This window comes from Engraulis encrasicolus, chromosome 1 (genome assembly GCF_034702125.1).
Source record: "Engraulis encrasicolus isolate BLACKSEA-1 chromosome 1, IST_EnEncr_1.0, whole genome shotgun sequence".
Classification (NCBI taxonomy): domain Eukaryota; kingdom Metazoa; phylum Chordata; class Actinopteri; order Clupeiformes; family Engraulidae; genus Engraulis; species Engraulis encrasicolus.
This window is the reverse complement of record NC_085857.1, coordinates 37,125,009-37,137,083: the sequence shown is the minus strand read 5'-3', so window position 1 is coordinate 37,137,083 and position 12,075 is coordinate 37,125,009. Positions and strand designations below refer to the sequence as shown.

Here is a 12,075-nt window from a genome sequence, read left to right as displayed (position 1 = left end):
GTATAATGTAGACAGCACTCACTTAACTTGATTTTCCTTTAACAGCCAAAGTGGGGAAGACCTCCCTCATCATGTCGCTGGTGACAGAGGAGTTCCCTGATGTGGTATGTAGAAGCAAGCACCTTTGTTAAGATTAGATTAGATTCTTTATTGCCCCATAGGGATATTTGTTCAGACTGTTCAGTTCCATCAGGTTAGATCTTGTAGTAGTACACATCTCATTTGCTATACATACAGACACCATTTTCAGACATAGACACATAAACCTCCTCAGACATCCACATACAATACACACAGGGTGCGATTTGTATGGGGGGGGGATGGGGGGATTGTCCCCCCTTCTGGTTTTGATTTTACCACTTTTTCTACATGTTTTTATTTCACAGTTCAATGCCATTCAATTGATTTGCTTAAAATCTGAAACATATCCCCCCTTCTGGTTTTCCGACAAATGGCACCCTGAATACACACATCTATTCATATACACTCCAATATACACTCCTCTACATATACATTACATTCCTCTCCTCCAGCTATGCATCTCCTCTCATAGCAGTGAAGTGATGTACTGTTTTGTTTACATGGTGTTCAATAGGTCTGTACCACATTTATTAATAATTAGGTTGCATGTTACTGAGAATAGAGAGGAGAGTCTTGCCTTGAAAACATTACGTGAAAAAACTTTGGGGCAATGCATTTTTTGATTTTTTTTGTGATTGCAGTGTTTTCCCTTTGAGTCCAGCCTCATGGGAATCACCAAGGACTCATATTTTATTTGATACATTTTGGAGACAACAGAACACAATGCATTCACATAACACAAAGTAGACTCATGAGCTGCTAGTGCAGTGTTTCCCAACCAGGGGTACGTGTACCACCAGGGGTACGCGAGCACACCTCAGGGGGTATGCAGAAAATGTAATAATAACAAATATATTGACTGTAGTCACATTTGGATTGAGGAACAGAGCATGAGTGAGGGCGAGGGGGTACTCATCATATGACAAAATGGCTTAGGGGGTACGCAGAACATAAAAGGTTGGGAAGCACTGTGCTAGTGCATCCAGCAATCTGAAACGTATTAGCTTTTGGAGACATTGACAGTACATTCACATGCTGTGATATAAAGTATTACATCGTAAGCCAGTATATGAGGCTAATCCGAATCAATAATACACAATGCATTCACACAATACAGAGTAGCCTCATGTATCATTCTAATCCTAATTTATAATTCACAATGCCAATTGTTTAATACAGAGTAGCCGTATGCCTCATACTAATCTGTATCCCCACATCAGGTGCCGTACCGTGCCGAGGAGATCACCATTCCTGCTGATGTCACCCCGGAGAGAGTACCTACGCACATCGTCGACTACTCAGGTAACGACTCAGCAAAATATGATCTAGTATTATTGAGATAATCCTGTTGTCTCGGGATACCTGTCACGAGGCATTGGTGGTCGAGGCAATGGTAAGAGTTCTGTGGTGACGGGTGACCATCAGTAGGGTTTTGGGTGTGCTGTGACTGTCACTTCGAGTCAGCATAGTATTTTCAATACACTATTACTAAGGAGTCAGCAAAATACTGTATTCCATCATACACATAATCCTCATGTCGTGGAATACCTGTCACGAGGCATTGGTGGTCGAGGCAACGGTAACAGCACTGTGATGACAGGTGACCATCAGTAGCAGTAGGGTTTGGGGTGTGCTATGACTGTCACTTCAACGAGTCAGCATAGTATTATCAAGATAATCCTGTTGTCACGGGATACCTGTCACGAGGCATTGGTGGTCGAGGCAATTGTAAAAGTTCTGTGGTGACAGGTGACCATCACTAGGGTTTTGGGTGTGCTGTGACTGTCTTTTAGAGTCAGCATAGTATTATCAATATACTAGCCTATTACTAAGGAGTCAGCAAAATACTGTCTTCGATCATCAGCATAATCCTCTTGTCACGGGATACCTGTCACAAGTCATTGGTGGTCGAGGCAATGGTAACAGCACTGTGATGACAGGTGACCATTACTAAGGTTTTGGGTGTGCTGTGACAGTCACTTCAGTGAGTCAGCATAGTATTATCAATATACTAGCCTATTACTAAGGAGTCAGCAAAATACTGTATTCCATCACCCAGCATTGGTGGTCGCATTGGTGGTAGAGGCAATGATAACAGTTTGGTGATAACAGGTGGCCATTACTAGGGGTTGGGGTGTGCTGTGACTGTCACTCCAGCGAGTCAGTAAAATGTAATGTAGTATTATTGAGATAGCCCTCTTGTTGTGAGAGACCGGTCACGTTGCATTGGTGGTCGAGGGGATGGTAACAGTTCGGTGATGGGAGGGCCTGCCTTGGGCCCTTCAGAATCTTTCACTCCATTGTTATTTACCTACGCATTACACATGCGTCTGATCTTGTCTGATGCGACGTACAGTAGGAGGCATCTCAACCTTACCAAATCAGTGAAAGGATGCTGATGGGGTGGTGAGGTGAGGTGTAGCTGAGGTGAGGTGAGGTGTCACAGGATACCTGACATGTGGCATTGGTGGTCGAAGTAATAATGGCTCTGGGATGAGCGGTGATCGTCACTAGGATGGGTTGTTGTGGGTGTGCTGCTCTGACTGTCACTCCAACAAGCCTGGCTCTTTAGTGCAACAGTCAGAGCATCAATTTTGTACCCCAGAGGCCCAGGTATGAATCTAGGCGAGGCAACTCTACACCCTCGCCTCCGCTACAAGAGTTGCAGGTTTGCCTCTACAAACTGCCATGTTTGAGTGCCACAGCTGACATGGCTGCTCCCCACTCCATATGTAAATGAGAGAGAGATAGAGCTGTGATGTTCTGTGTAGTCACAGTGACAAATTGCTGTCTCTTTTACCTTCACTTTACTTTGCTTTGCTATTGTAAAATCACAGCATGTCTATGTAGTCTTTGCCAGACATGGGAAGTTATAAATGACTACCTCGGGCTACAGGTCCTCAGCTCAGAAACACATCGCTATGTGAAGGTAACATTCATATTATTGTAATCTCCCCCATCTACTGCAGTGAGCAAAACAATGTTGTTCTGAAAACATGTTGGTGGGGTATTTTTTGACTCTCGCCTCAGGAAGCTTGTGGTTCAGTTACAGGCTTCTCTCCTCAATCCATCAGGCTGTTGAACTCCAAACCACCATAGGAAGGAATCCACTCTCACTCATCATATCTCCCCTTTTCTCCAACCTGCCGTTTTAATGCAGCTTTTAAAACTTTTTAAATACATTTTTTCCTTACTTCTGCTTTTGCCTTTTAACTTTTTTTTAAACCTTTTTTTTGGGACTCTCCGAGCAGGGAAGCTTTTCATTGAACATGAATTCTAGAATGTTGGTCTGAAAACACACAATGCTGGAGATGGAGAATTTAAATGAATTCTAGAAATTCATGTACACATGACAATAAAATATCTTTTCTTGTAGGAGACTGGAACACTCACTCCACCCATCAATCCCATAAATTCTCATGATCTGGGTGTTCCTCAGTAGAATAACAGCCGTGACCGATGAAGACACAAAAAGTTACGAAATGTCTGTCTTGTTGTGGAGTCATTAAGTGAGCTCGTCTACCGCAAGCTATAACCAGGGGAGTAATTCCAAGAACCTGGCTCAGTAGTAAACCAGGCTAAGTTAACCTTGATGCAGTGGTTAGAGCATGGAGTTTTCACCTATTTTCATCTATTAACAAGTCATTAACATCACTTCATGTAGTAGGTTAACATAGCCAGGTTCATCACTTAACTATGTTCTTGGAATAACCCCCAGAGTGCTCCACCATGCCCTTTAGGTTTGCTGTTAAAAAGGTAATTGAAATTCTGCTATTTAGTCTTGGTTCAGTTCAGGATATTTTAAGCCTGACTTTCACAGTGGGAACTGGGCCAGGAGAAGCCTAGTTTAGTTCCACGCGGTGCTGAGACCGATTAAGGAGCTTTAATCAGACTTGTTTCTCATAGATCTTCCTCCATTAACACTGTGCCTTCTGGTATCAAAAGCTTATATTTGGAAGTGCTCTCCTGCAATCAGTTGGTTCAAGTCTTGCTTACACTGTTCATATCTGCACACGGTGTTGACTGAATTGTATCCCTTTTTGTACCGAGTCGGATTGAGCTTTGAGAATCTGTGTAAAGCTTTTCAACGTAGAGCATGTAGGATTGTGATCACAGTAGGACTTGCAAACGTGCTGACCCTTCCAGAATTGTATCTTTTCATGAGTATTTACTATGAAATAGACAAATATTTACTGGTCTGACCAAAGTACAGTACGTTTTGCGCCAAAAAGACTGGAAATTCAAAATGGTGAACACAGAGAAGATCCGCTTCTTTATGTGTTGTAATTTCCCCACTCTTAATGAGTACCTGAAAATTGGTGGTGGTGGAAAACACTCACAAACAATGTTGGGAATGGGCAGCATAACTTCTGGAAGTAAACTAATAAAACAATTACCACACATACTCTACCTTTTAAAGATCCTATTCTGTGACCTCTTTTATGTTCCTCCCTATCAGTGTGAGCATCACTTACAAGAACTTACCCTGCACTCATTTGGTTACACTCTTGCTTACATTCTTTATATCTCCATACTCTGTGTTAATCAGAGGGTGCTACAAAAAAGGTTACAGATTAAGCAACAAAGTGTCTAAGTGTAATGCAGTTCGTGTTTCAGCAAAGCACTTCACTGTTTACTACACACATCAGTTTACTACATTTTTTGTTACACTCTTGTTTCTGTCTCCATATCTGAAGCGTGTATCAGACTTTGTAGGCCCCTTTCATTAAATAGTTCCTCTTCAAGGTGATACAATGTCATGTTAAAAGTGTATTTTATTCTCTCGGTCTTTCCACAGAGGCCGAACAGACAGATGAACAGCTCTTTCAAGAGATAACTAAGGTGAGAATCATGATGTTAGCAATCTGTGCAGTGCATGCAGTGGTGTATTTCCCCAGTTATTCTTTAGTTAACTTTTAGTAAATGCACACCGGGTGAGGTGCGCACGGCCGTCCAATTGTCAACTTAATGGAAAAAAAAACAATTATCGTTGCACACTCAGAATTTCATGCAATACTTTTAAAAAAAATTGACCGTTTCAAATGACCCTGATAAAGGCGTAAGCCAAAATGTTGGTCAAGTAAAAAAAAAAAAAAAACCACTGCATGAAGTTTTGAGTGTGCGATGACAATTGTTTGCTTTTGTTTTTTTCATTAGGTATTTTCCCAGTTAATCATGCACTATGTGTTATGTCCATTGCAGGCCAATGTCATATGCATCGTCTATTCAGTCAACAACAAGAACTCCATTGAAAAGGTAAGACTGTCAGCTGAGCTCACTTAAGATTCCTGGTCCATTGGCTAAATGTCTGGATATACTGGTATTGTGTGCATGTTTGTCTATTGTGTTTGTGTCAATATGTTTTTTTGGATTCCATTTCGAATCAAATCTTTTTTTTAATTTGATTTAGGTCACCAGTCACTGGATTCCACTCATCAATGACAACACGGATAAGGACAGCAGGTATGCGTATCTGGCATTCAATGGAATTCTTCATAAAATAAAATAAAAAACCTAAGTAATTTTGAATACCTATTCCCTTATGAAATTAAGGGTATCGATATTTAAAGGATCATGCTAAACATAATGCAGTAGGGTCTTGCAAGCCTTATGATAAATTTAGGTGAAAACGCTAATAAAATGGGTGAGGTTGAAGGACTAACTTTAATGTAATCACTCGGAAAAGAAAACACTGAAACACATAAATAATTTCATAATGTCTAAAGTGCAACCTAACTTAACTTACCTTACTTAACCAACCTAACTTTCCATAAGTATTGTTATTGTAATGTCTGGTAATGTCTGGTAGTGTCTGTGTGATGTACTGTATGCTGTTGTTGTGCCCAGGGTTCCCCTCATCCTGGTGGGCAACAAGTCAGACCTGGTGGAGCACAGCAGCATGGAGACCATTCTGCCCATCATGAACAAGTACACCGAGATAGAGACCTGCGTGGAGGTGAGAACCCAAAACAAACTGATGTAGTGGTTAGGGGAGTTGGTTTATGTTTCAGAGGGTCACCGGTTCGAATCCCATCCTGACCAGTAGGTAAGCAAGGTACCTTGTTTACCCCACACTGTTCCAACACCATTAATCTAAAGAAATCAAGACCTGCGTGAAGGTGACACCATAAATCCAAATATAGAAGATTTTAGTACAATCTCCCTCAACGCTCTCTGCTAAAACGGTGCAAGCGAATGATTAAGTTGGCTCTTGTAAGCAGGGGAGCCCTTCTTTAGCCAGTCGTCTTACTATAATTAGCCTACAGTGGCACTAGCTCCTAGCCAGGCTGTGCCCTCCTAGTGATGCAACACTTTCAGCGTTGCAACTAGTCAGGTCAAGAGCAATGCGAGTACTTTCTGTGTTCCCGAAAATACGGGAACTCCTCCCACTTTGTCGGTAAGCAAACAACCATAAGCAAACCAAGGGAGGCGGGTCAACCATGCCGTTTGAGAAATGTTAATTGTTATGCTCTTGGTCAGACCAAGTCTCGAAGAGATTTGAACGTCGATGATAATCAGGCTAATTAGCTCCAGCTGGCTGTATTGCAGCAGAGGTAAAGAGCTGGAGAGCTGAGCTCCAGAGGACTACTGCTCATTTTGAACACTGAGCTAAAGAGAGAATGTCCTCACCAACCCAGGGGTGCATTTCTCGAAAGCGTAGTTGTTAGCCAGTTAGCAACTTTGGTAGTTGCCAATGGGAAATTGCATTTCAAAGTAGATAACATAGTTAGCAACTATAGTTTAGATAAATGCACCCCAGGCCTCATCCAGTGCTGCCAGGTTGGGCGGTTTCCCATCCAATTGGGCTTCTTTGGATGGCCATCAGAGGATAAAAAAGGGTAAAGGGAGCATTTGGGCAGGATTTTCTTGCATATTTATGGCCATAGAAATCAATAGAATTCAGTTAAAATTGGGATGAATGTAGTGGTTCCAGGTGGGTTTCGAGCATTTTTTGGCTGGAAATCAACAGTCTAATCAGGCAACCCTGGCCACAGCGTGTGCTTTTGAAGCCCATGCGTATCCAGCAATTACTGATTTCAAGTGATATCTAGTGTATATTATATTGTGACTAGAGCTTGTCAGGCAAGTGGGGGCCCCTGGGCTGCACGCCATATCTAGCTTGTACATTCATCCGGCCCGGCAATCATGGCTCAGAGAAAATAATCCTTTACATGTACAGCATGTTATGTGAGGTCAAGCTCGTAGAGTAGTCAATGCTTTTCCAATAGCCATGTCTGAAAAGCGTTTGTATCATTGCCTTGGCATTGACAGCAGTGCGGCTGTAAGCTGTTTGGTTGGGTGAGAGGGTGTTAGGCTAGGCTTGTCTCCTGTCCAGTCATGGCTTTGGGGCATGCTGAGCCTCCTTAATCCCAGTGCCTCATCTCCTCTCTGGGGAGTGGACAACAATACTACACTGCAGTGAGTGCACCCACAACAGCATTGCTGAGATACTCAGCCGTACTGTGGCCGCGCCGCGAGCTCTTCCATTCATCCTGTTGCATCACTAGTAACCACGGTGACTCAAGGCTCTGTCGGCACGTGATGGGATCGTTTACAACACCTCATCCCCATCGCACACAGCCATCAGCTGTTGATTACAATTCAGGTGTATTGTCACTGAGTCGTGTCATAAAATGCGGCACGTGATCGTATTGTTTACCACACCTTATCCTCCTCGCACAATGACGGCAAACTCTCCTGCCATCAGCTGTTGATTTACGATACAAGTCTATTTTCACTGAACTGTTTCATTAAAGTCATTCAGTCGCGCCCATTAAAGTCAAGAAAGAAAATTCAGAATTCAATTCCTGTATTGAGACATTACAGTAATTAAGTTTGCTGTTATGGCTCTGTTCCGCAAGCCCTGGCATTCATACCGTTGCGTAACTAGCAACTGGTTGCGCGACTAGTGATCTTGTTATGATGTAGGTGACTGTTTTCAGCAAAAAGTGAATATTTCCATCTGCAGTAAGAGTCGACGGTGCCTAGCACACTAATACTGTATGTGTGCTAGCATACACAAACTGTAATACACATTGCCACAGAGCAATAGTATACAATACAGTAGCGTACTCCTGCTGACATACAAACATTCACTTAGAAATAAAGTGTTCTTATGAGGTGCCTTGTAGTGTTGCATGTACTGGTGCATTAGTGTCCCAATGGTGCAGTAGTCTGGTTGCCATTCATTTGTTTTTTTGCACCATTTACTCAGGGCCGTATTATGGACCGGGCCAATAGGGCCTGCACCCAGTAGGCGAGTACATCTATGCAAAAAAAGGCCCTAACCCCAAAAAATTGATACAAAAGGTTTTTCAACTGATTATGTTACCTCTAAGTGTCCTTAATAACATACTAAAAATCTAGGAAAATCTGACTTCAGGAAAGGTGTCATTTTCAAGATCAAAGTTTTTTAAAATAAAGGTTACAACATGATAATTACATTGGCATGAACTAACATGTTTTCAGGATCTGTTTATTTGGAGTGCTGTTTGGGTGGATAAAGACACTACTGCTATGATAATATCCATGTGCTGTTTGTCAGGGCACATCATCAGTGATGAATCATGGTGTCACTAGGTATTTTGGGTCTTTCAGCAGCTGAACTGAATAGACAGGAGCCACTACATGTGTAAGTAGAGGGCAAGGTGAAACGGTTGGTACTGGAGACAGACAATATCCTGAAAGGACATAGGGCTTTAGCATAGCTTTCGGGTAAGCCAGAGTAGGGCCTGTTGTAGTTTCATAGGCAAGGGTCAGGGCCTTGTATTCAATTAGGGCATGAGAGGACATGACTGGGAAACTGAGGCTATGTGGTCAGAGAATGATAGATGGTCATCAACAATGACACCTAGATTTCTTGTGGCCTTATTTGAGGCAACAGTAGCAGAATCCATATTGAGCTCGATATCATGGCAACCTAAATCTTTGGCTGGGATCACCAGCAGTGCATTTGGGCAAGGCTCAACTGAAGATTGCATTCCTTCATACTTGTGGATAGTTCAGAGAGGCAAGCGGAAATGTGTGTGACCATGGAGTCATCTGGCACTGTGTGGAGTCTGTGCTTCATCGGTGTAACAGTAGTATGAGAAGCTGTGAGAACAGATAACATGGCCCAGTGATGTGGTGTACATGGCAAATAGGAGTCCCAGCACCAGCCCTTAGGACACCTCTGTGGAGAGGCTATGATTTCAGGACAGCTGACCTTGCCCTTGATACATGCTAAGAATGATACCACCAGACTCAAAGAATGTCTGGAAGAACTTGAGACACATAAAACTCAATTATTTATCTAAGAGAGATGTTAAATAATCATCTTTTGAAAAAAAAATGCTAGCTGGTGTGTCTGCACAAAGATTTTTAGATTTACTACAAAACAAAAAGAGATGTCCATAATCTCTTCTGAAGATATCTTCTGGCTTACTAGAAACAAAGTAAAAGAGTAATTTTGAGCTTGGCTTTTTCAGATTTTGAGGTTTTGCATTTTGAAATGTAATGCATATTTAATTAGATATAGTCCAATTACCATATTAAAACATAACATTTCAGAAAACTTGCAATACATTTTTTTCTCACAAATATGTGAGTAATCACCGGATTAAGTTTCATGGTGATATCGGCAAGCTAATTTTTTTGGCCTATTCACCTGGAGTGTCTCTTGACCCTTATAATAAGCCTATGGCAGCCATGTTGAAAAAACTCATTTCCCAAAGTCAGATTTTACTAGATTTTTAGTATGTCATTTAGCAGGTCCAATAGTAATAGAATCCATAAAAAAACCTTTTGTATCCATTTTTTTGGGCTTAAACCCTAAATGTACTCGCCTACAGGGCCCCGGGAAGGGGAGGGGCTTTGCAAACTCGATGTAGATGCCACTGCTGATGCCAGTTGCAATGTCATCGCACTGTTAAAGGACATATCTGATGAGAACCGAGAGAGAACGGTGTTACAAATTGGGCGGGGAAAACAGGGACTGCAATTTCAGGGCCCGTTATTCATGGGGGGGGGGGGGGGGGGTCCCTTTGCAAACTTAATCCGGCCCTTCCTTTACTGCATGTGCATGAAGTAGCTCTGTGCTTAACAAGACCCCACCAGGTAAGGCACTGGGTGGGTTACTACGCTGGTGGACCGGGTTCAATTCCGGCCCGGGTCATTTGCCAAGCCTTCCTGTCTCTTCTCCACTGTCCTTTCGAAAAATAAAGGCTTAAAAAAAGCCCCCCCATAAAAAACAAGATTCCACCAGTAGCTGTTTCACATCTGACCTTGGGCATTTCATTTTTTCTTTTTTAAAATGAGACATTTGTATTTCTCACAAGTGACAGTACAGTACATCCAGATCACCTCAAACAGCTTGCAGGAAATTAAAGTTGTATTTTTGTCTGTGTGTGACAGGATGCAGTTATTTAAAGCGACAATAAACCACATGTGCAGGCAGGAAAGTCTGGACAGGGACCAACTGTCAGGATTGTTACTGTATCGTTACATGTTTTATGGTTAACAGGGTTTATGATGGTTGGATGAAGCAGGTTAGTCATTGTTTTCAATATTGCTAAGGTCCCTTAAGAGAAGCTGTTTGAAGTCAGTGCATGTACTATCAAACATGTATCCAGTTGATCATAAAATACTGTTCTTATGTCACCATAGTTAAAATGAAACTCTGATGTAATAACGCATAAATACACTACAGCCTGAATGGTCATAGGTTGAACCAGATTTTTCAGGCTGCAAATTATGTTACTGTTGTCATATTGTGTTTTGCCACTTGAGGGGGAGCCATGCTTTACATTTGTCATTTGTTTTTAATTGCAGTACCAATATTGGCCACTGTTCTAAATATAGCACCTTCAACCTTGCACTGTATTCACAAGCTGTCTCACTTGCATATATTTGTGAGAACTTAGTGTTCGGTCAAGAAACACAAGAGAAGATTCGGAAAATTATGAATTACATTTGTCTGTATAGCTCTGTTCGGAGGAACACCCCTATTTCCATGAGCACCATGGAAAAGCATAAAGTCAGGGGGCAACGTGACAAGAGAACATGCCACATCATACATGACAAGGTGGAGCAGGGGAGGCGGTGGGTAACAAAAACCAAGCAGCATATGGTTAAGAGGAAGTCGGTAGAAGGTGTGCCAAAGCTGTAAGGCCAATTGCTAGCGAAGAAAGATTATCAGCTGAGGGGATACACCTGGATCAATTAGGAATGAATGAGATGAAGGGGAGGGCGGCAAGCCTCTTGACTACCATGGCCTGGCCAGAACTGACGATAACACTTTAATTTTCATGAAGAAAACACATGTATTTGCAACTGCACACTGGGTATTTCTTCTCTGTTTGATGTTGATAGTGCCCACCTGGGAAACTCCCATTGTCCCTGTGACACAGCACTCCACAGTACTCACTTCACACAACAAAATTGCATTTATGCCTCACCTGTGCAAGGAGGTAGCCCCAAACGGTGCCCCAAGGGAGTAGTGCGGTGGGATGGTAACCCTTCTTAGGGTACCTCAGTCATGGATGAGGATTAGGGAGAGCCCTGGTTAAGCACTCCCCCCATCAACCTGGCGGGCTACAAGTCCGGCAACCTTTGGGCTACAAGTTTTACGCTCTTACCCATGACTGCCCAATGTGTATAGTGACGTGTGTATGCAAGAAATGCAAATGCAAAGCTGTATTTTGTGTTTGAGTTGTGTGCATGTGTGTGTGTGTGTGTGTGTGTGTATGCTTGTGTGTTTGTGTGTGCGTGTGCGTGTGTGTGTGTGTGTGTAATGTATTATTGGATATGAATGTTTAATTTAATTTTCTTCCTCTTTTTGCTTCCTGTTTTCTTCCCAGTGTTCTGCCAAAAACCTGAAGAATATTTCCGAGCTCTTCTACTATGCCCAAAAGGCTGTCCTGCACCCCACTGGACCCCTCTACTGCCCCGACCTGAAGTTGGTATGACCGATAGGCCTTACATGTCCATCTGTGTTTGAGTGTGATTTTGTGTGTG

General features: G+C 42.4%; 1 protein-coding gene across 1 annotated transcript in view; it reads left to right on the top strand.

Annotated features, from left to right (window-relative positions):
* rhot1b (ras homolog family member T1) overlaps positions 1-12,075 on the top strand; it is a 36,549-nt gene that overhangs the window by 1,387 nt on the left and 23,087 nt on the right. The window contains exons 2-8 of the mRNA XM_063201574.1: positions 46-104; positions 1,302-1,383; positions 4,880-4,923; positions 5,284-5,337; positions 5,492-5,544; positions 5,929-6,037; positions 11,919-12,020. Coding sequence (XP_063057644.1) covers positions 46-104; positions 1,302-1,383; positions 4,880-4,923; positions 5,284-5,337; positions 5,492-5,544; positions 5,929-6,037; positions 11,919-12,020 — 503 coding nt within the window. The remainder of the gene's footprint in view (positions 1-45; positions 105-1,301; positions 1,384-4,879; positions 4,924-5,283; positions 5,338-5,491; positions 5,545-5,928; positions 6,038-11,918; positions 12,021-12,075) is intronic.